Source organism: Salmo salar, chromosome ssa13 (genome assembly GCF_905237065.1).
Source record: "Salmo salar chromosome ssa13, Ssal_v3.1, whole genome shotgun sequence".
In the NCBI taxonomy this organism is placed as follows: Eukaryota; Metazoa; Chordata; class Actinopteri; order Salmoniformes; family Salmonidae; genus Salmo; species Salmo salar.
In genome coordinates this window covers 43,400,753-43,425,530 of record NC_059454.1, presented here as the reverse complement: position 1 = coordinate 43,425,530, position 24,778 = coordinate 43,400,753, and the positions used below count along the sequence as shown (strand labels likewise).

Here is a 24,778-nt window from a genome sequence, read left to right as displayed (position 1 = left end):
ACTGACTGTTAGATCTGTTAAGGCTCCATGGATTGATGAGGAAATGTATGGCTGAAGGAGATAGGGCAAAAGGAGTGGCTAATATGTCTGGCTGCACATCTGACTGGCTGACTTACGGCAAATTGAGAAATTATGTGACTAAATGAACAGTATTCTAGAGAGCCATGAGTGCATGGAACTCCCTTACATCTCATATAGTGCAAGTGAACAGCAAACCTGGTTTCAAAAAACAAATAAAGCAACGCCTCTCCCCCATGTGACCTACTTGTTGTGTGTATGTATTGACATGTGTGTGTAATTGATCGATGCACACACACACTACATGTTAACGTTTTTAAAAGTATGTAAACTGTAAAGTATTTTTTGTCTGTAATGTCTTTTTCGTTATGTGTCGGGGTCCAGTAAGACTAACTGTCGCTAAAGGGGTTCCTAATAAATAAAAAAATCAGGAGGCTGAAGGAATTCTCCTGGGTCCCTAAGACCCTCACAAACTTCTACAGATGCACCATTGAGAGCATCCTGTCGGGTTGTATTACCACCTGATGCAGCAATTGCGCCGTCCGCAACCGCAGGGCTCTCCAGAGGGTGTTGCGGTCATCCAAACGCATCACTGGTGGCACACTGCTAGCCATCCAGGACATCTAAAGCACCCGGTGTCACAGGAAGTCCAAGAAGATTATCAAGGACCTCAGCCACCCGAGTCATGTCCTGTTCACCCCGCTTCCATCTAGAAGGCGGAGACAGTACAGGTGCATCAAAGCTGGGATCGGTAGACTGAAAAACAGCGTCTATCTACAGAGCATCAGTCTGTTAAATTCTGTTAAATAGCCATCACTAGCAGAATGAGACCGATCATACTCATGAGTACCACATTTTTGCCTTTCTTTGGCACTTAGGACACTTGAGACGTGTCGGCATTGAATACAAACTTAAAAGAATTGGTAGGCTTGTTCTGTGTATTAAACAACTGAAGTGGGAGCAGCCTAGATCTTGATTCCATATTTTGCGGGTTTAGACGGTATGTACTGCCTGAAGGGGCAGCGGTCCCTAAATGGCATAAGCTGCGCCCAGGGTTGTAAAACAGGGGAAGGCGGTCCAACCACTTGTCCCACACTGACCTGATTGCAGCTAGCTTGTCTCTCTGCCGCCGAGCTGATCTGGTGTTTCGGTTATCGAAGCAGATAATCCTGGAAATAATGTGTATGTTTTCCAGAGACATTGTAGCACAGAAAAGTTCTTTGCCAGTTTTCAGATCCAATGGGGAATCCCTGTGGGATGCAAAAAGTTCTCTGGTGAATCCCACAGGGATTCTGTGGAGTCCCCATTGAATCTGAAAACACCAGCAAGGATAAGAAAATGAGTTTGGTCCATCTCCTTCCATCTCTCTCCAAAAACACACCTTCCCTCCAAATTAGTGCAGTCCAGAATGATTTTCTGGATGGTGTCTGCGATGAACAGTTCAAAAGAACTGAACCGCCATCCGTGTCGGCCCTGGTTGCATCCTTATCACATTGGCAGCCATGCGGGGTGGCTCATTCCTTGGGCAAGAAGACCATTCAATTTCACAATTTTTTTACATCAATATTTCTCCTCCTGCAGGCTGCTGATGAGCTGGCTGCTGACGGGCTGGTCCTGGGGCTGGCTGAGGGTCAATCTCATCCTCTTCTTCCAACTCACTGTAAGAGACATGATACTCATATTCTGAAAATTCTTAATCTTCCAAATTGCAAGACACTCGTTCCACATTAGCTTCTCTCTCTGACAAAATTATTTCTAAGGCCCTCTGAGCAGAGATTACTTTTGCCATACTTATTGATTGTGGTAAGGAGCCACACATGCAAAGCTATTTATTTGTTGTGTCCCTTGCCCAATTTGCATCTGGCTGGTGTAGAGTGTGGGAAAATACAGATTTTTTTTTTACAACGTATCAAAATAATGTATTGTAATAACATTGTGCAGGTTCCCGCAAGACATTTTGTAGTTTCACACATTACAAAGGGTAAAGAGTGCGAGAAAAGCAGGAGACAGGCAGACAGACAGGTTCTTGGTGCTTGGTGCTATGTTGAAACAGCAGGCCCAGGGAGGAGGAAGACAAGAGTGAAGGCACACAGTAAACCTTTTTGTTGAATTTTTTTCTTGTTTTCCCCTACAATGGACACGGACACCACATATGTAATATAAATGTGTAGGGGGTGCACAGTGTGTACTCAATGAAATTGTGTTCTTTTACATGCGCCAAGGCCAATGAGTCTCAGGTTGAAAAAATAATTCATTGTATCATTTTTCTTTTGGTAAACATTGAAAATGGGTCCCACAGACCCGAACACCAGACAAGAGTTAATGCCTGTGAGGCTGTGTCCCAAAACACAGTGGAGAGCCTGAGCAGAGGAGATAACCCACTGGGGAACAACTGGTTGAATTAACATTGTTTCCATTTAATGTCAACAACAAAACATGTACGTGATGACGTTGAATCAATGTGGAAAACCAATTGGGTTTGCAAAAAGTCATCAAAGTAACGTTTTTTTAACCTAACTTTTTACCTAAATCCTATGGTATTGTGAAATGTTTAGTTGATTTCATGTTGAATCCACATTAGTTGACAACTCAACGAAATTTAAATCAAAACTAGACGTTGAACTGACGTCTGTGCCCAGTGGGAAGAGTACAAACCATGACCCAGCAAGGTAAAAAGTTCTCCACTGTCTACTCAAATCCCGCCGTTGAAAATCACTTAGTTGTCTTTAACCAAAATTAAATCATATTGGGATATAATCAGATAACACCATCCAAATTTGCAAACTCTCTTTTCTAAACTAGAAACCTGACTAATTATATTTCCATCTACTGTTCCTACATTCCTATCACTCAGTCCAGGCTTGGTCTAGGTGTAAGTTGCTCCGCTGTGATTGGCTGATGGCTGACACTATTTTCTGTTCCTCTCTCTACAGGTATATGGCCCAGCTCTGAGTATTCCTTCACTCTACAGCCCACACACAACACACACAAATAATACTGCTCCAGTCATTTCACCGATAAACAGACAGACTGACTGACTGACTTCTGGGGCTGGAAGCGCCAGAGGAAGGAGAAGGACTGAAATACCCCAAATGTATGTTACTGCCTTAACAATGACAATAGCTGATTCATCAAGCTGCATTGAATGTAATGTTTGTTTGCTGGTTCATCTGCCCTGCTTCTATCAACACTGTTCTTCAAGGAGATGATCTTAAGGTTCAAGAAAAACAGGTTTGTCCTATTGTATACATACAAAGCCACAAATGCCTCAGGTAAATGTCATTGTTAAGCCAGAGGGATGTCAGTTCTACCATAAACAATAAACAATTGTGGAAGCTCAACATTCTGCGTAATAAAAAGTTGAGTACATTTATTAGGCTTTCAATTGTTGTGTGTACAACATTTTCATAACTGCAAAAAACTGCTCAAGTGAACATAACACATTTACAGAATGTCATAGAAGATGTCATAGGCTACTGGCATCAAGTCATTTTATGTAGAAAAATGTATTCCTTGAACTGCCTTCAAATTCAAACCTCCATCTTAAGACTTAGGTATTGAAATATTCACACTGGAAACAGAAAGGAAGCCATTTCATTGGTCGTACCCGGCAAAATCATTGATTCCAATCATTAATGTCGTCATCTCTGGCATAGTGTTTTTCTCTGCAAGTAGTGTGAACGGACCCTAACACAGCCTTCCTCAGTTGTTGAGGACACATCTCCCTTTGCAGTTCCTGTGTCCGTCTTGGCACTTCCTGGTGGGCCTGGCTGATCCGTCCTCAATGCCCCGGGCATACAGACGCACCAGCTGACCATGAACCCTGGGAGGGAGGGAGGGAGGGCGAGAGGGAGGGAAGGAAGGAACGGGACAACAAGAAAAATGAGGACAGGGTCAGAGTTGGAAAACGTGGCATTGACACTTCAAACTATCGTGCTGATCCTAACAATACTGTGCTGGCTCAAATTCTTTTTTTTCACAAAGTCCTTTCCAGCACGATTTCAGCTACTATGGTGTATGTATTACCAGGCCAGAGCAATACAACTCTGCTCAGCTCAGTAGTGCCCTCAATAGTGTCCTGACGTAATAATGTTTTATTACATAAAACTAGAAGGGGAGAGGCGATTCTGGAATATGTTCCTGGATTCATCCGATGGCATTAAGGAGTTTACCACATCAGTCACCGGAATTAATAAGTGCATCAACAACATAGTCCCCATAGTGACTATACATACATAGCCCAACCAGAAGTCATGGATTGGCAACATCCGCACTGAGCTAAAGGCTAGTGGGGTTGGGTTAAATATGGAAGACACATTTCGGTTTAATGCATTCAGTTGTGCAACTGACTAGGTATATCCCTTCCCTAGAGCTGCTGCTTTCAAGGAGCGAGACACTAATCTGGACGCTTCTAAGAAATCCTGCTATGACCTCTGATGAGCCAATAAAACTGGCAAAGCATCAATACAGGACTAAAATCGAATCCTACAACGCAGTCTATCACGGATTACAAAGGGAAACCCAGCCGCGAGCTGCCCAGTGATGTGAACCTACCAGACAAGCTAAATGCCTTCTGTCGCTTCGAGGCAAGCAACACTGCGTTGTAGGATTCGATTTTAGTCCTGTATTGATGCTTTGCCAGTTTTATTGGCTCATCAGAGGTCATAACAGGATTTCTTAGAAGCGTCCAGATTAGTGTCTCGCTCCTTGAAAGCACCAGCTGTTCCGGAGGACTGTGTGATCACGCTCTCCGTAGCTGATGTGAGTAAGACCTTTAAACAGGTTAACATTCACAGGGCTGCAGGGCCAGATGGATTATCAGGACGCGTACTCAGAGCAAGAACTGACCAGCTGGCAAGTGTCTTCACTGACATTTTCAACCTCTCCCTGACCCAGTCTGTAATAACTACATGTTTGAAGCAGACCGCCATTGTCCCTGTGCCCAGGAATGCCAAGATAACCTGTCTAAATGACTTTTGCCCTGCAGCACTCACATCTGTAGCCATGAAATGCTTTGAAAGGCTGGTCATGGCTGACATCCACACCATCATCCCAGACACCCTCGACCCACTCCAATTCGCATACCGCCCCAACAGATCCACAGATGATGCAATCTCTATTGCATTCCACACTGCCCTCTCCCACCTGGACAAGAGGAACACCTGTGTGAGAATGCTGTTCATTGACTACAACTCAGCGTTCAATACTATAGTGCCCTCTAAGCTCATCATATGCTAAGGATCCCGGGACTGAACACCTCCCTCTGCAACTGGATCCTGGACTTCCAGATGGGCCGCCCTCAGGTGGTGAGGGTAGGCAACAATACATCCGCCACCCTGACCATTAACATGGGGGCCCCTCAGAGGTGCGTGCTTAGTCCCCTCCTGTACACCCTGTTCAACCATAACTGGGTGGGTTAACAGGGAGTACCATCATTAAGTTTGCTGACAACACAATGGGGTAGGCCTTATCACTGACGACGATGACACCGCCTATAGGGAGGAGGTCAGAGAACAACAACCTCTCCCTCAACGTCAGCAAGACAAAGGAGCTGATGGTGGAGTGGGTCGAGAGATTTAAGTTCCTCGGTGTCCACATCACTTAGGATCTATCACGGTCCACACACGCCAACACAGTCGTGAAGAGGGCACGACAACTCCTCTACAACCTCAGGAGGCTGACCAGATTCTGCATGGGCCCTCAGATCCTCAAAGTTCTACAGCTGCACCATTGAGAGCATCTTGACTGGCTGCATCACCGCTTGGTATGGCAACTGCTTGGAATCCGACTGCAAGGCACTACAGAGGGTAATGTGTATGGCCCATTACATTGCCTAGTCGCTTTATTTCTAATTTTATGTACATATCTACCTCAAGTTACATCGTACCCTTGCACGTCAACTCGGTACTAGTACCCCGTGTATATAGCCAATTTATCGTTACTCGTGTATTTATTATTACGTGTTATTACTTTTCTATTATTTCTCTATTTTCTTTCTATGCATTGTTAGAGAGGGCCTGTAAATAAGCCTTTCACTGTTTAGTCTACACCTGTTGTTTATGAAGCAAGAGCCAAGTCAAATTTGATTTGATTTTAAGCAAGGGGTCAACTCCGAGTTTTAGGCCAATGAGAGACTGTCGAATTTGGTCAAGATAAAAGTGAATTACTATTTTGATAGGTTAGGCTTATTTTATTGAGTAGAAGTTTTATAATGCTTTGTTTGTTACAAGTCTACTGATATGACATTCTCCCAACTTTTAGAAAAACAATTTTATACTGGAGTTGTACCTGTTGTTCACACGTGTATCTGCCCTCTCATTGGCTAGAATGTTCCCACCTGATCTGGCCTCCTCCTGCCTGCTTTTTGCCTTTGTGGACATTCATTTCCATTTTTAGAGCGGTCAGTCTACCATCTTGTTAATATAATAGATCACATTTTATAAAACCCTGTGTGTTTCCTCTAGAGACTTCACAGTCCACTGAAAACTCCTTTATCGGTCGTTCACATATGCGGTAGATAGGCTATTGTCAGCCCCAGTGTTTGTCAGACATGAGAGGATGCCAAAATAGTTACTTTCACGTAATTGTCTGTCTAGTCTGAAGAGTTTGAGCTAGACTTTGAGTCAAGAGGGTTAAAGGGGTAGCAGAGTCTCCAGATAATGCCTAAAGCAGACCTACTAAATGTACACTGAATCTTTAATGTCAGGTAAGCCAATAAGTAGTGATTTACATGATCTGATGAGTCATCCCTTACCTGCAGGAGATCTCAGTGTGAGGCAGTATCTCTCCGTCACAGTTCCACACGGACACTGTAGGAGCCTTACTGCAGCACAAACCACACAGGAAGTCTTTCTGCCCTCGCTCCTCTCCTCTTTCTACCAGGTGCTTGTGGGAACCACTTCGGCTTGGTCTCTTTCCTTCCTCCATCATCCCTCCATCATTCACTCTCTCCCTCTCTTCATCCTTGTCCTCCTCTTCTCCGGTAGGGAGAGAAAAGCGTACTGCCTTCACTCGGTGGACGTCCACGAACGGCAAGTCAAACTAAAATACAGCAGATAGGAAAGATAATTTATGCATCTATTGAAATATTTCTGTCTCAGATAACTGATATTTCCATACTGCTGTGCAGTACTTGAAGCCTGGCAAGCCAGTCCACGTACGATAGAAATTTAGCTAGCAATCATGGCTGCAGGGTTTGGATTTTTAGTCTGGCTACATTTCTTGTGGCCTTGTTGAGGTGGTCTTCACCTGGTCCTGTGTGCTGGTGTGTCTGTGTAGGAAGGTGAGGAACCCTAAGGGGTGTGTGTCCCGTACGATGATCAGGTCACCTGTCCCATCGGCCAGGTGTGCGGAGGGGGACAGGCCCAGGGGACTGCGAGGACAGGAGCTGGACATACAGGTGAGGGACACAGCCCTGAACCGGCCCTCCACACTCACCCACTCACCTGCAGCACGGGGCAGAGAGAGCAGAGGAAGTTCTGTGACACACCAGGGTTTGAACCCTGCTCTCCTACATGCCACAAGACTGTTAGCCCACTAAGCTAAAGCCTAGGCATTAACTCTGAGAGCTAACATAAGACTTCCGGTCTCAGGCAAAGGTACTCACCACCACAGTGTGGTTCATTGAACCACCTCCATGCATTACATCGGATGTGTGTAGACTGGGTGTACACTGTGTGTAGACTTTTAGAGTCGTCTGTGTAGACTTTTTATAGACAGTTTGTAAGGGCCTTACCCTCAGTGTCGCTGCTGAATTGACTGAAGTGGGAGCTGTAGAGGGAACTAGCACCTGGAGAGTGGGGGAACAGTCTCTCTGTGCCTTTAGAACACACACTGCACCTGGAACACAGAGATGACCAACTATTACTTGTTTTACATGTGACATAGGTATAGTGTAATATACTCAGTGATGTAACAACAGCACATGTTCCTGACAGCCATACATTCCATTCATGTGTGTATCATCAACTCGCAGTCCCTCGTAGACCCTTGGGGGTAGCTATCCATCACATACAAAAGATAGGTACAGTCTGTCAAAGACACCAGCGTCCTGTACTGTAGCATCTCACAGTCCCTTACACTCGCTCACCGACTGTGGTGCAGTTATTTCAGACAAAAGACATTGGGTATAGTCTTTCACAGAGGTAGGCTACACTCTTCTTTCACAGACACCAGCATCTCTATCCTCTCCCAAGGAGGTGCTGTCTCTCCTTTCTTCCGGATCAGCTTGCTCTATGTTGGCATGGGAACTACCCTCCTTAAGGTACAGATGTACACCCAACACCTGGGTCTCTGTTGCAGGTGGAAGTGACTGTAACTGAGGGAATTGTGGCTGTGTCACTTTTGCCTTCTGATGATGTAACCTAGCTCCCAGAACAGTTTCTCTCCACTGGACTGGGATGGTTGAGGTACCATGAAATCGAGGGCAATTATTTTCTTTCAGGACCGTATATTTGAGATGGGTAGCGATATCAGAACCCCCTCTGTTACCATCAGCGAGTCGTTAATGCTAAGCTTATCAATATGCGGTCAAGAACGCACTCTCTCAATCAGAGGAGCATGTGCTACATCTTTAACAGGTAAAGAGGACCATCCTTTCCTTCGTCCCTTGATCAGCCTCATCTGCTGTAACTACCAGTTTGTTGTTTTGGATCTTTGTACCAGGCAGTGAGTGTCTTTATTCTCTAAGAAGTATAGATAGTTGTTACCCAGAGAGGCAGCGTGTATTGTCCCTGGGGCTGGAGAGCTGGGAGTCTGCTGGTAGGTACTGAATTACTCCTGCATAGCTCCTGTTACTTAGGTACACCATAGCACCTGGGGGAAGAGTGGGGTTAGCAGCCATCATATGTCTCGAACTCATACTGTAAACACATGGAGACCTAAACACACAGAGGGAGAGAGGATGGATTTTCTCTAATAATTATTATGTAACATATATGGACACACCTACTCATTCCATGATTTTTCCTTCTTTTTTTACTATTTTTTACATTTTTGACTAATAGTGAAGTAAAACATATAGAATCATGTAGTAACCCAAAAAGTGTTAAACAAATCAAAATATACACTCTTGGCATTCTCTCAACCAGCTTCATGAGTTAGTCACCTGGAATGCATTTCAATTAACAGGTGTGCCTTGTTAAAAGGTCATTTGTGGAATTTCTTTCCTTCTTAATGCGTTTGAGCCAATCAGTTGTGTTGTGACAAGGTAGGGGTGGTATACAGAAGATAGCCCTATTTGGTAAAAGTACATATTATGGCAAGAATAGCTCAAATAAGCAAAGAGAAATGACAGTCCATTGTTACTTTAAGACATGAAGGTCAGTCAATGTGGAAAATTTGTGCAGTTGCAAAAACCATCAAGCGCTATGATGAAACTGGCTCTCATGAGGACCGCCACAGGAAAGGAAGACCCAGAGTTACCTCTGCTGCAGAGGATAAGTTCATTAGAGTTAACTGCACCTCAGATTGCAGCCCCAATAAATGCATCACAGAGTTCAAGTAACAAACAAAACATCAAGTGTTCAGAGGAGACTGCGGGAATCAGGCCTTCATGGTCAAATTGCTGCACAGAAACCACTACTAAAGGACACCAATAATAAGAAGAGACTTGCTTGGACCAAGAAACATGAGCAATGGATATTAGACCTGTGGAAATCTGTCCTTTGGTCTGATGAGTCCAAATTTGAGATTTTTTGTTGCCATGTCTTTGTGAGATGTAGAGTAGGTGAATAGATGATCTCTGCATGTGTGGTTCCTACGGTGAAGCATGGAGGAGGAGGTGTGATGGTTTATTTCAATTTCAAGGCACATTTAACCAGCATGGATACCACAGCATTTTGCAGCGATATGCCATCCCATCTGGTGTGCGCTTAGTGGGACTATCATTTGTTTTTCAACATAACAATGACCCAACGCACCTCCAGGCTGTGTAAAGGTTATTTGATCAAGAAGGAGAGTGAGGGAGTGCTGCATCAGATGACCTGGCCTCCACAATCACCTGACCTCACCCAATTGAGATGGTTTGGGATGAGTTATACCGCAGAGTGAAGGAAAAGCAGCCAACAAGTGCTCAGCATATGTGGGAACTCCTTCAAGACTGTTGGAAAAGCATTCCTCATGAAGCTGGTTGAGAGAATGCCAAGAGGGTGCAAAGCTGTCATCAAGGCAAAGGGTGGCTACTTTGAAGAATCTAAAATATAAAATACGTTTTGATTTGTTTAACACTTTTTGGTTATTTCATAGTTTTGATTTCTTCATTATTATTCTACAATGTAGAAAATAGTCAAAATAAAGAAAAACCCTGGAATGAGTAGGTGTGTTAACTTTTGACTGGTACTGTATATATTTGAATATTATGTCTTGATACAGCTTGACATAATAGACATGACTTACTTCTTAGCGCTTGATAGTAGTGATACATATAAAGACATTTCAGGTTTATGTGGGACACAGGTGATGTGAGATATTTCTTTCTGACTGAACATTGATTTAAGGTGTAATTAGTTTGTAGGTTGTGGTCGGGTAAGAGAGTTATTATCCTCTGACCTCCACCTTGGTCTAGCAGACAGTGTTTAAAGGGATACTTAGGGATTTTGGCAATGGGTCCCTTTATCTACTTCCCCAGAGTCAGATGAACTCATGGATTCTATTTTAATGTCTCTGTGTCCAGTATGAAGGACGTTAGAAGCAGTTTCGTGAGCCAATTCAAATAAATCCCGAATTACCAATCCCTTTAAGAAGTATTGCAGTAACAATTCAATATAATGACATGTCTCTGCTTTAGGTTCCATTCCATATACTTGAGTCACACTCCATATACAGTTTAACTTAGTAGTCCTGTCTGTGAGGCACCATCTATGATATGTCTGCAATATTAGACTACTCAGCTTCGCCTCATACATAGTGACCGCATCACATTGTGCCAATAATCACATGAATGCAAACCTTCTCGGGTATTATTGCTTTCATTTTCCATTACATATGTACCTGAGTAGTCATATCTGAGAGGCCCCATCCAGCGGTGTCTCTCGCTCTCAGCCAGCACGTCACCATAGAACCCGTACCCCACCAGAGACACAGAGTAACGCACCAGAGACGAGCGATGGTGGACAGAACACACATCCAGAGGCTGAGAGTCTCCTGCAATGGTTTGTGGGAAGGTGAAGGACAAGGAGGGTTCAGAGGGGCGTCAAACTAATTTTGCCCCGGGGGACGCATTCGTTCTTCAACGAGGTCCAGAGGCCCGCACTGAAAATGCGTTATATTTCCTCAGAGTCAATCAAATAAAACTAGTCCTCTATCCATAATTTTGAGAGTTTTCTATATTCCCTGACTCTCTAGCTTTCCTTTCAGATATTATTAGAGAGCTGGACAGTCAAACTGTAAGGTCAATTATAATTTCTGCACAGATTCGATTTGGTTTTAGTCATTTTAAAGGATATTGAGTTTGTTTCCCCTCCCCTAAAAAATATTTCATTTAAAAATATGTTTTACTCAAACGACCGCGGGCTGGTTTGGACCCCCTCGTGGGCCGAATCCAGCCAGCGAGCCTTATGTTTGACACCCCTGGTTTAGATCATGATTTTGAATATTGGCATGAACATCACAACTCTGCCTTTGTAAAATGATGCTGCTGCTTATGACTGCCAAAGTGGTTGCATATGGCTCCAGTAAAGCAATTCTGTTTAGTTGGCTAAAATGAGTTTAAGCAACACCAGAGCTATAGATTATACTGTATAACAAAGTCAACTACAATGTCATCTAAAATGTGTTATTATGTTTTAATAAATGTGTTCATTTATGATCATATCTCACCAATGATAATGTGCAGAGCAGAGGTCACTGGGTCGTTGACTCCCACAGTGGCGAAACACACACAGTCTGTAGAGCCTGAGGAGAGAATGCACAGACTCATATTAGTCTCATATCAGACACAACTCTATAGTCAGGGTGAATCTTAAGTCTTTCACGATTCCTTGTGTCCTCCCTCCTCGCCACCTCCTCAAAACTTCAGAAGAACACGAAGAGAACATACACTTCCTTCTGAAATTTTGAGAAGGAGGTGGAGAAGATGTGAGGAGAGATGCAAGAAATTGAGTCAGAAATGTTTATATCAACCAAATGCCTTTAATATTTAATCAATAATGTCTATCTCACCTGCAGGAATGATGCCAATGTGAAGATCACATGACTGTAGCGTTAGGGAGGGGTCATGCTCCGATAACCCTGCCTCCTGCTGTGTTCGGCCAATCACACCGTGCAGCAGCTCACTGAAAATTCCGTCCCCGCCCACACACACCACACTAAGGTAGAGACAAACATAAACAGTCAGTGATGTGATTAAATCCAATCCCAGGTATGTGCGAAATGGCCTCCTATTGCTTACACAGTGCACTACTTTTGACCAGAGCCCACCAAATAGTAGACTTTTGGGACATACCCCTAGTTTAATATTATTAACAGATTGTTTTGTGTGGGTCTGACTGGTTGCCATAGTGTTACTGTTTACATGACAACATTGTAATGTCTGACATACCCATCGAAACCAGTCAGATCTTTCTTCAGAATGTGGTCTCTCGCCTGGTTGGCCCGTTCTGTCACTAAATGACAAAAACAAACAAAAAAAGTTTTACTAATAGAAATACAGCAATAGACCATGTTAGTATGAGCATAATCATGCCAATATCAACACACAATGCACTTTCAATGCGCCTTCTGTAGACAAAACACAAAACACACTTAACTACCAGTTATATCAGTTTAAGTAAGTCACAGGATTTTCGGCATTACTATTGTCTCACATGGGTCTCACCTACAACATGAGAGCTGATACCTGCCAGCTCAAACAGTGGGGCCACTCGAGAGTGATAGATCTGCCTGCCTTGTTTCTTTCCTCCAAACGGGTTGATGAACACCAACAACCTGTGAGGACGAGAGGGACCTGGGAGAGGAGATGAGAGGATGGACAGATCGGTAGAAAGACAGCAAATTAAAGGAAAAGTAGAGGCAGAGAGGAGGAAACATGAGAAACGACAGAAGGCAGACATTCACACTACATAAGCATGTGTAAATAAAAGTATGCCTGTGTTTATGAGCCATAAAGTCAGGCTGTATAGTGTATTATATGTAGTGGATAAGTACAAATGCCCACAAGGGACATCCTACTACAATGTCAATACTGGAGGACATGATCTTGCATTGCCTTTGAACCTAAGGGAGTAAATACAGTTGAATTGTTACATTTAATTGAATTGGTGTCTTATCTCAGGACAAGTGAAGTTATCCTTACTGTGTGTTTTGAGGGCAATCCTCAGCTGGGTCATCCACTGGTCTCTGAGGTCCCTACTGGGACAGCAGAACTGGGTCCTGCCCAGGCGCCATAACAATCCATAGGAACTACCACTGCTGCTGCGTTTCACATAGAACACTGCAGAACAGGACACACAGTCAGGAGGGGAGAGAGGGGGAGAAAGAGAGAGAGAGATTTTCCTCAGATTACACAGACCCACAATGAATTTAAAAACAAATCCAATTTTGATAAACTCCCATGTCTATTAGGTGAAATAACACAGTGTGACATCACAGCAGCAAGATTTGTGACCTGTTGCCACAAGAAAGGGGCAACCAGTGAAGAGCAAATAAAACCCATATTTATGTTTATTTTCCCTTCTTTACTTTAACAATTTGCACATTGTTACAACACTGTACATAGCCATAATATTTTGTGGGTTGTAATGTTTACTGTTCATTTCTGATTGTTTATTTAACTTTTGCTTATTATCTATTTCACTTGCTTTGGCAATGTAAACGTACAGTATGTGTCCCATGCCAATAAAGCCCTTTGAATTGAGAGAGTCAGCGAGAAGAGAGCGAGAGAGATCAATCAGAATAAACCAAATTACAACACAGTCAAAATAAAAGTACCTTACCGATTGGGAGACACAAGCACAAAGCAAAATGCAGTGCTATCTGGCCCTAAATCGACAGTACACCATGGCAAACCATTTGACCGTGGTTACTGATCAGAACCTTTAGAAAAACCTTGACAAAGTACAGGCTCAGTGAGCATAACCTTGCCATTGAGAAGGATAGACACAGGAAAACATGTCTCCCTGTAGAAGAAAGGCTGTGCAACCACTGCACCACAGTAGAACCTGAGACGGAGCTGCATTTCCTGACAAAACAATTAGTGTCATTTCCCCAAATGTGAAAGCTTTATTCAAGGTTTCAAAGACCTCTCTGATGAGAATAGGTTACCTGTCCTGTTGGGGGAGGACGCAGAGAGCTGTGCATTGGCAGCGCCCTACATTGCTGCCTGCCATAAAATGAGGGACAGTGTCTGACAGACCAACCTGCACATGTCCTCTATGCAAATATTATTGTTATTGTCCATTGTCTGTTTATTTTTACCCTTGATTATTGTTGTTACTGATTATCCCGTTGACTCTTTATATGCACATTTCACTGACTTTTCCCCCCACAAAGAACTTGTTTTAGTTGGATATTGGATTGTGTTTAATATTGGCCCCGCTCATGTCTCTGACCTGGGGTAATAACATAACTCACCTGTGAATTCTCTGTCTGTGTCTTCAGCTACTGACCTCTGGGGTAGAACCTGCACACGCCCCTCCTCCACACCAATAACCTCAGATACTGGTACTGAAACTGTGATCACAGACAGACAGACAGACAGACAGACACCATTATGATATTTTGCCTTTAAAGGTGCAATATGCAGAAATCGCCTGGTTCGCCTAATTTTAATTTGTGACAAAACAAGCAGTAATTGTGTAGAGAATCATTGTACCATCTAACCCGCTGTGAAATGACTTTTCCATAACCAAAAATATTGTATTTTCGGCTGTTTGAAGCTGGTGTACAAAACCGAAAGTAAAAGAGCAAAAAACAAACCATACTGCACTAGGTAACTTTTTGAGCGACCCTACCAAATTCACGTGCTTATTGAAAATATATTTCACAACGGTTTAGATGGTACAATGAACTGAAATTAGGCAAACTATCAGTATATTAGCAACCAGGAAATGGCAGAGCAATTTCTGCATAATGCACCTTTAAGAATGGGAAGCACAGAAATATCGCACATAGAACATACTTCTTAGACTTGCTTTCAATAAAAATGCCAGATCTATAGCTCATATTTTTATGTGAATTTGGTCAGGTCGCCCAAAAAGCTTTAAGCTAATAAGGCTCATGTGACTTGATTTGTGTGTGTGTACTGTGCGTGTGCGTGCATGTGCATGTGTTTTCTTTGTTTTGCCTGTAAGTTGTGTTTCGTGTTGGTGCTGTATAACTTGTTATTCACCTTTACTGGAAAAGGAACATTCTTCATGAGTGAAGTACAGTGACTAATAATGTCTGTTTATACAATTTTTGTATGCAAAAATGTGGGTAAAAACACGCACTACTTACTAACCTACTAACTTACATACAAAATGGATTTAATTACATTTTTTGGTTTAAATAAGTATTTACATTTTACCACTAACATGTAGCCTGTCTACATCAGTTTCCACTTGCCTGTTGTCTCCAAGACAGGTTTGGTGACTTTCTGTTAGTAGCGCATAGAACACATTCGCTCTACTTACAAGCACTGGTAACGCTGGTGTGATGGAATCATACCATATGAGGCTACTCAAGTGTTCCTTTTATTTCCTTTAATCTCAGAGTGATAGAGATTGTTATGCATTTATTACCAGGCAATTTAAGATGAAATCCTATATAAATCTTATATAAGCCTAGCCTATATACAATTTTATTTTAAATAAATGTATATAATGAAATATGCGCATTTAAAAAAGTGAGCGAGTCACATAGATGCCGTGCATGATGAAAGTGATTGATAAAAGGCACTCACCGGTCTTCTTATCGCGGTTCTTCTTATCAAGCTCAGTCCAGTTGAGGTGCCAGCCAGTAAGTGCTGCCCGGTAACGTTTCTTACCGACCCATAGACTGGACTCCAACCGTACTGGATCTACGTCCATACTACATGTATCTCTATAAACATATAGAGAAAACTACAATCCTGTCTATCTCACTATCGCAGAAGAATGTCGGCAAGGGTAAAACAACGTATTCTACACATTACTCCAATAATTCCATGCAATTGATGAACTCCCAAGATAACAGCTCCATTCTGAGAACAATGTCTCGTTATATTTTTTTATTTAAATGTAACCTCTACTGAACTAGGCAAGTCAGTGAAGAACAAATTCTTATTTACAATGATGGCCTACATCTTAAGTGTTGTTCAGATACCATAACGCTCTGATAAGACCAATAAGATAGGGAACTAGACCCGCCAGCAAAACTTTTCAGTATCTGTAAAGTCCCTCCCTTTACAGTAACATGTTTGTCAGTGACAGGTAGGCTGCTGTTCTAAAAAATATGTTGTTTTCCTTCTATCCCTCCCTCCATCTCTCACCTGTCTGCAACATTTGCATGCTGCTCTCTGATTGGATGTTGAAACCTGCGCTGCAGGTTAATGAATTGTCATGTCAAAATATTGGATTCCTTTGACTTTTTAGACACTTTTAAATGCTCTGTATGAATTAATAGCCTATTTTCTTTCTAAAGCCAGGTCTAGTCTTTATTGCCTAAACTGTCTGAACTTGAATGCACATTGAATTGAGAAGTTGCCTATGATGTTGACTTAATAAGCCTATTTACATGTTATAATCAACATAATACTTTGGTATTGCAATGATTAGTGCCAATGCTAGCAACATTTTTGAATGAGCATTGTGCATAGATTGCGGAGAGTTTTGATTTTGATTTGCACTTGATTTATGGTAGCTCATCCTGCTTGCGCCAGGTAACACAGTTTTCCCTGTTACTTTCAATAGCTATATTTCCATTACATTAACCACGGTATATGAAAACTTAAGCTAAAAATTACATTTTGTGTGTATTACTTCATCACACACAGATTTTTTGTTGTTGGTGGAAACACATCACTGGCAGGAATATGCATATTTTCTTTATCCCTCCCCAAAAAGTATCATTCATTTGTTTGTACTTTCTCTTGTTTACTGTGTCATTTTTCTCACCTGTGGAATGTTGTAGGTGCCTACAGGGTAAAAAGAGCAATTCAACCAGTTTTGATATGAGAAAACAGAACATTTGGCTCCATTGCACTCCATTAGAAAAGGGCCACGGTACCAATCACGGCCTGCTCTAGCCTTTAGTGCACCCCCTCTTGACAACGGAGAGAAAAATGTTTGTTTTAAAGTACATTTTCTGCAATTCTACACATTTTGCCATTGGACGGAGAGAACATTTAGCAATGTTATAACAAATTTCATGCAATTTTACTCATTTTGCAATGGGACAGAGAGACATTTGCGCCGGCTTAAAGCAAATGTCCTGCAATTCTACCCATTTTGCCATGACTTATGCCATGCTATCTGAGCGAGAGTGACTAACAAAATCAATGGGGGGCCCCTGGAGGGTCAGTATTTGGCCATGATTACTACAAGTTTAGATAACAGGCTAGACTAATTTACCAATCTAAATATTGTTAACTTCTTAGCTGATTGAGTGACTATCAGTGACTGACAAAACAAGATTAAAACTGCTGATGCACAACCAAATTTCCAACTTGCACCTGGTGTATTCTACTATTCAAACTCTCAATGGTAAATTGAGACCCTGACGGAGTTCCCTCCAAAATGATAATAATAATAACAAAACAAAAAATTGGGGGTTGGGGCCGGTTATGTTTCTTATGCCTGGAGTCGGCCCTGATGCCATTATATTTGACCGTCTGTACTCTTGTACTACCACAGACTACCATGGAAATGTGAATTCTGTAGTTCCTCTTACTGTTCTTATTCAGTTCTCAAGTAGTGTGTGGCGACAGTTGCTACCATATGCACCAGGCGCTGCAACACCTATGAGTAAGTGAGTCTTAGGAAAGGACTGTATAGAATGAGGGTTCAGATGAATATATTTATATCATATAGCATTTCCAGAAAGCATGGACTATTGAGTCATTATTAGTTTTACACTTAAGACATGACTCTGCCTTTGTGCTGGAGAATTTGTGACTTTTGTCTCTTGCATTATAAATTCTATACATTAGTTTATACTGGATTAAGCGTACATTTTCGTTAACTGTAATTTCGTTAGTTATAATAGATCATCCATAATTTTGATTAAGACAAATGTGCGAGCTAGGGCGGATGTAGTCAATATAACTATATGTTTAGCACGTTTGAAATGTACAGCAACATAATTCAGAACATGGGCCATTCTTACAGTGTTCTCCCTGTACACCAAGTCAGAACCATAGGATAAATAAAGGGAGCATATAAGCAGACAATGAAAGCTCTTACAAAATTTGATGATTACATTTCTCTAAAACAGGTTATAAGCTACATGTGCACCACCAAGTCAGAACAGTAGGCAAAATTAAGAGGGGTAAATATACCAAATTATTAGGGTGAGGCACATGGGGTACTAACAGCTTACTACACAATATACACTTACTATTGCTTTCTTATCTACAGTATACATATCTCCTTGGCATTTATGCAGCAGCATACAAGACATTTTTGGACTCACCTTGTTGTGCTGTGCTCACTTGAACAGGAAGGTGGCATAGCGGTCCTTCATGGGCAAATTTTGTCATCAAAGTCTGGCTTTCTCTGGATTTATGATGCTTTCAACACAACTGGGAACTCTGGGGAAGAAAAAAACTTTGAATCATGATGACGACATTGATCTTCAGGTCGTAGCTCTAGAAAGAGGGCTGAGTTCCTCACAATTCCGAGTTGGATGACCGTTCAAAACGTATTTCCCAGTCGGAGCTCATTTTTTCTGGAATTCCCAGTTGTCTTGAACTCACTGAAGTCAAGTTTTCGCAGTTGCGAGTTAACAGTTGTTTTGAGCTCGGCACAAATCATGCTTCAATGACAGCATGGTCAATGTTGAATATTTATCATTTTAAACTTGGAAAAGAGACACTTAATACCAGATTTGGGACCACACAGCCACTGCACTGAATAGCAGGCTAGTGATTGCTTTGCAATGCTTGCAGTTAGCCACTGTCACTGATTCCTTCCAAACCACTCAATGTTGAATTTGCGATTTCCAACTTGTTGTGTAATGTGTATGTCCAATTGCCGATGAGCACCGATACGTTTGATCTATAATTTGTCTTTATTATTTCTCTTCATATGGCAATGATTAAAAAGGATTTGCCAGTAGATTGCAAAGTTGATTCATGATGATGACTGCTAGCTTGCTAGCTAAGATTTTGAAAGTATGATGTTGATCAGTATGATCAGTCCAATCAAGGCTACTGTAGATATAATGTGATTTTACGTCATTTTATCTGTGGCCAATGACCTTGAGCTTTCTTGGATGGGCACTTCTAATGTAACTCTATTGCAGCACCCAAGATTCTTTAATTCTTTTAGGTCTACCCTTAGACTTGGCGGTGACGTACTGTCCCCACGAGTGACAGCACATTGAGCTAATCATGGCACAACTAGAGAACATTACCAACCCCAATGCTCCATATATTCTGCTGGCTTTCCCACCACCACAGAAAGCACTGAAAGCAAAAATAGACCATGTTTGTACAGTATGTGGCTTTTTAAGTCAATGATGATTTTCTTTTTTTTTTTACATTGTTTGCAAACTGATATGTGACATGTATTAATGGCAAAATAAACATGGAAAGCAGGTAGCTAAAAATGTGTGGCTCAAAACTGAATGACGGGTCGCCACTGGTCTTTGGTCACATTCGTGTTGGTCAAACAAAAACACCCTAATGATTGGATGCAATGGTGGGAAACGTATGCAGCTATCATACATGAATAAAAGTATAGATACCCTAATAGAAAGTTACTCAAGTAAAAGTGAAAGTCGCCTAGTAAAATAATACTTTAGTAAAACTCTAAAACTATTTGGTTTTAAATATACTTAAGTATCAAAAGTAAATGTAATTGCTCAGATATACTTAAGTATCAAAAGTAGAAGTAAAAGTATAAATTATTTCAAATTCCTTATATTAAGCAAAGCAGACGGCACCATTTTCTTGTTTTTAAAATATACCGATAGCCAGGGGCACACTCCAACACTCAGACATTATTTACAAACGATGCATTTGTGTTTAGTGAGTCCGCCAGACCATAGGCAGTAGGGATGACCACGTGTTCTCTTGATAAGTGCGTCAATTTCACAATTTCCCTGTCCTGCTAAGCATTCAAAATGTAACGAGTACTTTGGGTTGTCAAAGAAAATGTATGGAGTAAAAAGTATAATATTTTCTTTAGCAATTTAGTGGAGTAAAAGTTGTCAAAAAATAAATAGTAATGTAAAGTACAGATACCCCAAAAGTCAAAAGTGATCTACTCGAACATAAACAGAGGCGCAAAACCCAGATATTTCTGGGAACACTTGTGTAACAGAACAAGCCGACCAGGCCGAGGTTTGGGTTTAGAAACTCTGTGGTTTGGAGTTTGAGAACCGGTTGTCACGCGTTACCACAGCCACAAAGTCAAAGTTGGCTATGACAAAAATGTGCTTTTTGGTCTTAATTTAGGGTTAGGGATAAGGTTAGCAATGTGGTTAAGGTTATGGTTAAGGTTAGGTTTAAAATCTGATTTTAAAGGTTGACTTTGGTAATGAAAAAAAGACAGTCCAACTCTGCCCCTTTCTACATTTTCAAACAGAAATGGGGTGTGCTTTTGGTGGTTCATTCATGTGTCATTCTGGTCATGCACACCGCTATTTCATTAGCTAATGTACACACTTTTGCTACCCAGTAACTCCTCCGGTATGTGTTGACGTCATTTCATAGGATTCGTTTTTTGGCTGTAGAGATCAGTAAGAAATGGCACTTCTGTAAACAAATATCTTATTTGTTTACATGACCTGGTATGATGGTGTGTTGATCAGTTAAAGAGTTTTAAGTCGTTATTTTTTAGTTTCTGCCCAAAGTCGACCTTTAAGAAGAGAAATTGTAGAAATATGCGGGTTTTGCCATAATTATAACTTTGTGGCTGTGCGAAATATTGATGCTTTCAAGGTTGCTGGTTTGAATAGAGCCCTACAGTGGACACCTCATAATACCCATAAAACCTAGCGGTCAAACACGGAAACGGTTCCAATCGTCTTTCCACCATTAATTTTTCACATCGTGAATTTTACAAACACTTCAACTTAAGTATGTGTTTGGTGTAGTCTTAACTTGGCATGACGTTTTGATAACTGAGTTTTATCAATATATTTCCCTTTATTTTCTCCCAAAAATGTAAAATGCTAATTAGCAACAGAGAAGACCTCAGCAAGACTACAAATCCTGCAGGAAGCTCTGCATGTCATCTACCGTTCTTTCGCCACTGCGATCAGAGACCAGTGCCCAATCCATGATGAATCCATGTGCTGTATTGAAATTAACTGAATTAAGTGTTGAACATCTTCTGTCCCCTTTCTCTGTCTTAGCTAGCCAATGACTACACTTTAGCTAGCTAGTTAGCAGAGCGGTAGATACATTTTTATTTTGTATTACTTAGCCTAGGTAATTGTTTGTACAGTATGTCGACTTTGGTATCTATTTCAGACCTTATGACATTTTTTTTTCATGGATGAGCATAAGAGCATTAAAAGGGGAGAAGACCACTACAAGTTTGGCCATGTGGAGAAGAGCAGCTATAGTGAGGGGAAACTTGCTGGTTTGGTCAGGGCCAGCATGAGGGATAAAGTTTATCCTGTGTGGGTGAGTGTAGCTATTAAGCTAAGTTTGAGCATCTTAGCATTACAATGTGTTCTATACAGCTGTCAACATTCTACAAGGAAAGAGACACTAAATCAATTATATAATCATTAACCAGATTACCCTGGATACCAGATAGATGAGTGATAACTGTTTTAGGATGTTGTAAAAAAAATCTATTGACATTCAGAATTGACTTTGTTTAGACATCCAGCCAGTATTGTATAATGAACCAAAATATAAATGGAACAATTTCACAGATTTTACTGAGTTACAGTTTATATCTGTCACAGTTGTCGAAAGGAGGAGTGGACCAAAGTGCAGCGTGTGTGTCGTTCCACATTTTATTTACACTGTGAAACTATGCGATACATATAAATAAACTTGAATAACAAAAAAAACGTGACACAGCGGTGAAACATACACTACTGCAAGACAATCTCCCACAAACCCAGGTGGGACAAACACCAACTTAAATATGACCTCCAATTAGAGACAACGATGACCAGCTGCCTCTAATTGGAGATCATCCCAAACAAAGCCCAACATAGAAATACAAAACTAGAACAACCCAACATAGAAATACAAAACTAGAACATAACAACATAGAAAAACTCAACTGGAAAACCCCCCGTCACGCCCTGACCTACTCTACCATAGAAAATGACAGCTTACTATGGTCAGGACGTGACAATATCAGGAAATCAGTACTTTGAAATTAATTAATTAGGCCCTAATCTATGGATTTCACATGACTGGGCAGGCCCACCCACTTGAGAGCAAGGCCCAGCTAATCAGAATGAGTTTTTCCCCACAAAATGGCTTTTATTACAGACATAAATACTCCTGTTTCATCAGCTGTCCGGGTGGCTGGTCTCAGAATATCCTGCAGGTGAAGATGCCGGATGTGAAGGTCCTGGGCTGGCGTGGTTACACGTGGTCAATTATCTAAAATGACGTTGGAGGCGGCTTATGGTAGAGAAATGAACATACGATTCTCTGGCAATAGCTCAGGTGGACATTCCTGCAGTCAACATGCCAATTGCACGCTCCCTCAAAACTTGAGAAATCTGTTGCATTTTGTGACAAAACTGCACATTTTAGAGTGAGTGGCCTTTTATTGTCCCCAGCACAAGGTGCACCTGTGTAATGATCATGTTTAATCAGCTTCTTGATATGCCACACCTGTCAGGTGGATTGATTATCTTGGCAAAGGAGAAATTATCACTAACAGGAAAGTAAACACATTTGTGCAATTTTTTTTGAGAAATAAGCTTTTTGTGTATATGGAACATTTCTGGGATCTTTTGTTTCAGCTCATGAAACCAACACTTCACATGTTGCGTTTATATTTTTGTTCAGTATAGTTTCATGACCAGAGACAAATCTTCAAAGTCAGAATATTTATTTATTCTGAATGGTACATGCATTCACAGTCTTGATCTATAGGATCCTTCCCACTATATGATTGATATGTCAAGTTATTAATTAAAAGTTTATGGAAAAACTGCACTTGTCCTCGTGTGAAAATGAAAGTTTATTAAATATTCTACAGCTGTAATGTCATCAATCAAATCCAACTTTATTTATATAGAGCATTTCTTACAACAAATGCATTTCAAGGTGTTCAAAGTCATGCAATGAAAGTCATGTGACACTTAACATCCTTCCTCTCGGCAGGTCTCTATAGGTGACCAGGGGATTCTCTCTACCACATGTGAACGCCTCCGTGGAGCTCATCAATGTAGTCATGCAGCCTATTTTGGAGGTTCACAATATCGGCCGTACGGATGTAGAATGCGAGTGGAGGAAGCAGCAGGAGGCTATATGGCAGGCAACAGTTGGACAGTGAACCATAATGAGGAGAGGGAGGTTGATGGCCAGCAATTATGGATCAGTGGTTTGGGCCATGCGCTTTACTCCGTCGCTGCTAAAAAGGGTCCTCATATCACAGTCGTTGGATGGGGTGTTGTCTGTAACGTGGGACACAAAGAATAGGAGGGCATCAAGGCATTTAAAGCGGCTACAGGGAAGGATGTGCAGGAGTCAGGGCTTTGGGTCACGGGGTCCGAGATCCTTGGTGCCTCACCGGATGGTCTGGTGGCCACCACAGCAGTGGTGGAGGTCAAGTGTCCCTGTGATGCAAGGGACCTTCCCATTGAAGAGGCAGTGAAGTCAAAGGATTTCTATCAAGGAGGGAGTGTCTTACCGCCTCTGTGAAGACCATCCTTACTGGCACCAGGTCCAAGGTCAGCTCCACATCATTGGAAGGGACACCTGCTACTTCGTTGTGTGGACCACCAAGCCTCCATCACCATCCCGATCCAGTGTGATGACATCTGACAGACTCGTACTGACAAGAGGAACCATATCTGTTTTCAGGGAAGCCAATGTTCCCAAAAATATTCCACATAGTTTATACATACACACTAGGCTCCCAGGATAGTTTATATTACATACAACTTTTGCGCAAAGCAGCCAACTAAAGTCATTTTGTTAACTTTATCATGGGCACAGTGGGAATTTATATGTGTGAAGTTCAAATGATTTCTTATACCCCCTGTGGTTTACTTGCTGAGGCCCCAGTCATCCCTGCCTGTACCTGACATTGTTGAAAAACAAGTGAACGATGAATAAAGATCATACACACACAATAGGCTTCTAGAATAGGTTATATTATATTTACGTTTTGCTCAAAACAGCCATCTAAAGTAATGTACTGGTGAAGTTGGAAGTTTACACACACCTTATCCAAATACATTTAAACTCAGTTTTTCACAATTCCTGACATTTAATCCAAGTAAAAATTCCCTGTCTTAGGTCAGTTAGGATCACCACTTTATTTAAAAAATGTGAAATGTCAGAATAATAGTAGAGAGAATGATTTATTTCAGCTTTTATTTCTTTCATCACATTCCCAGTGGGTCAGTTTACATACACAAGTTTACATACACTCAATTAGTATTTGGTAGCATTGCCTTTAAATTGTTTCACTTGAGTCAAACGTTTCGGGTA

The 24,778-nt window shown here is 41.5% G+C and overlaps 1 protein-coding gene and 1 long non-coding RNA gene across 2 annotated transcripts; both read right to left on the bottom strand.

The window, feature by feature from the left end:
* Nucleotides 1-3,361: 3,361 nt before the first annotated feature.
* zgc:158263 (ceramide kinase family protein) lies at nt 3,362-16,409 on the bottom strand. Its single transcript, XM_014135787.2, has 13 exons — nt 15,896-16,409; nt 14,587-14,685; nt 13,310-13,447; nt 12,833-12,961; nt 12,557-12,620; nt 12,178-12,323; nt 11,836-11,910; nt 11,008-11,160; nt 8,727-8,832; nt 7,754-7,857; nt 7,267-7,463; nt 6,773-7,059; nt 3,362-3,841 (listed from the first exon to the last, which is right to left on the bottom strand). Exons 1-13 carry the CDS (start codon nt 16,020-16,022, stop codon nt 3,721-3,723), a joined length of 1,746 nt encoding a protein of 581 aa, XP_013991262.2. The 5' UTR covers nt 16,023-16,409; the 3' UTR covers nt 3,362-3,720.
* A 6,912-nt stretch (nt 16,410-23,321) lies between these two features.
* On the bottom strand, nt 23,322-24,548 carry LOC106567015 (uncharacterized). Its single transcript, XR_006758458.1, has 2 exons — nt 23,973-24,548; nt 23,322-23,736 (listed from the first exon to the last, which is right to left on the bottom strand). It is a non-coding gene; the product is annotated as an uncharacterized lncRNA (long non-coding RNA).
* Nucleotides 24,549-24,778: the final 230 nt, after the last annotated feature.

Excerpts from the sequence above, each read along its gene's own strand:
- zgc:158263 (XM_014135787.2), bottom strand. The coding sequence starts at position 16,022 with ATGGACGTAGATCCAGTACGGTTGGAGTCCAGTCTATGGGTCGGTAAG. Across the intron at positions 13,448-14,586 it reads CACAGACAGAGAATTCACAG|TGTTCTATGTGAAACGCAGC; the intron begins GTGAGTTATGTT and ends CCTGTTCTGCAG. Across the intron at positions 8,833-11,007 it reads TCTCAGATATGACTACTCAG|GTGCTATGGTGTACCTAAGT; the intron begins GTACATATGTAA and ends CTCTTCCCCCAG.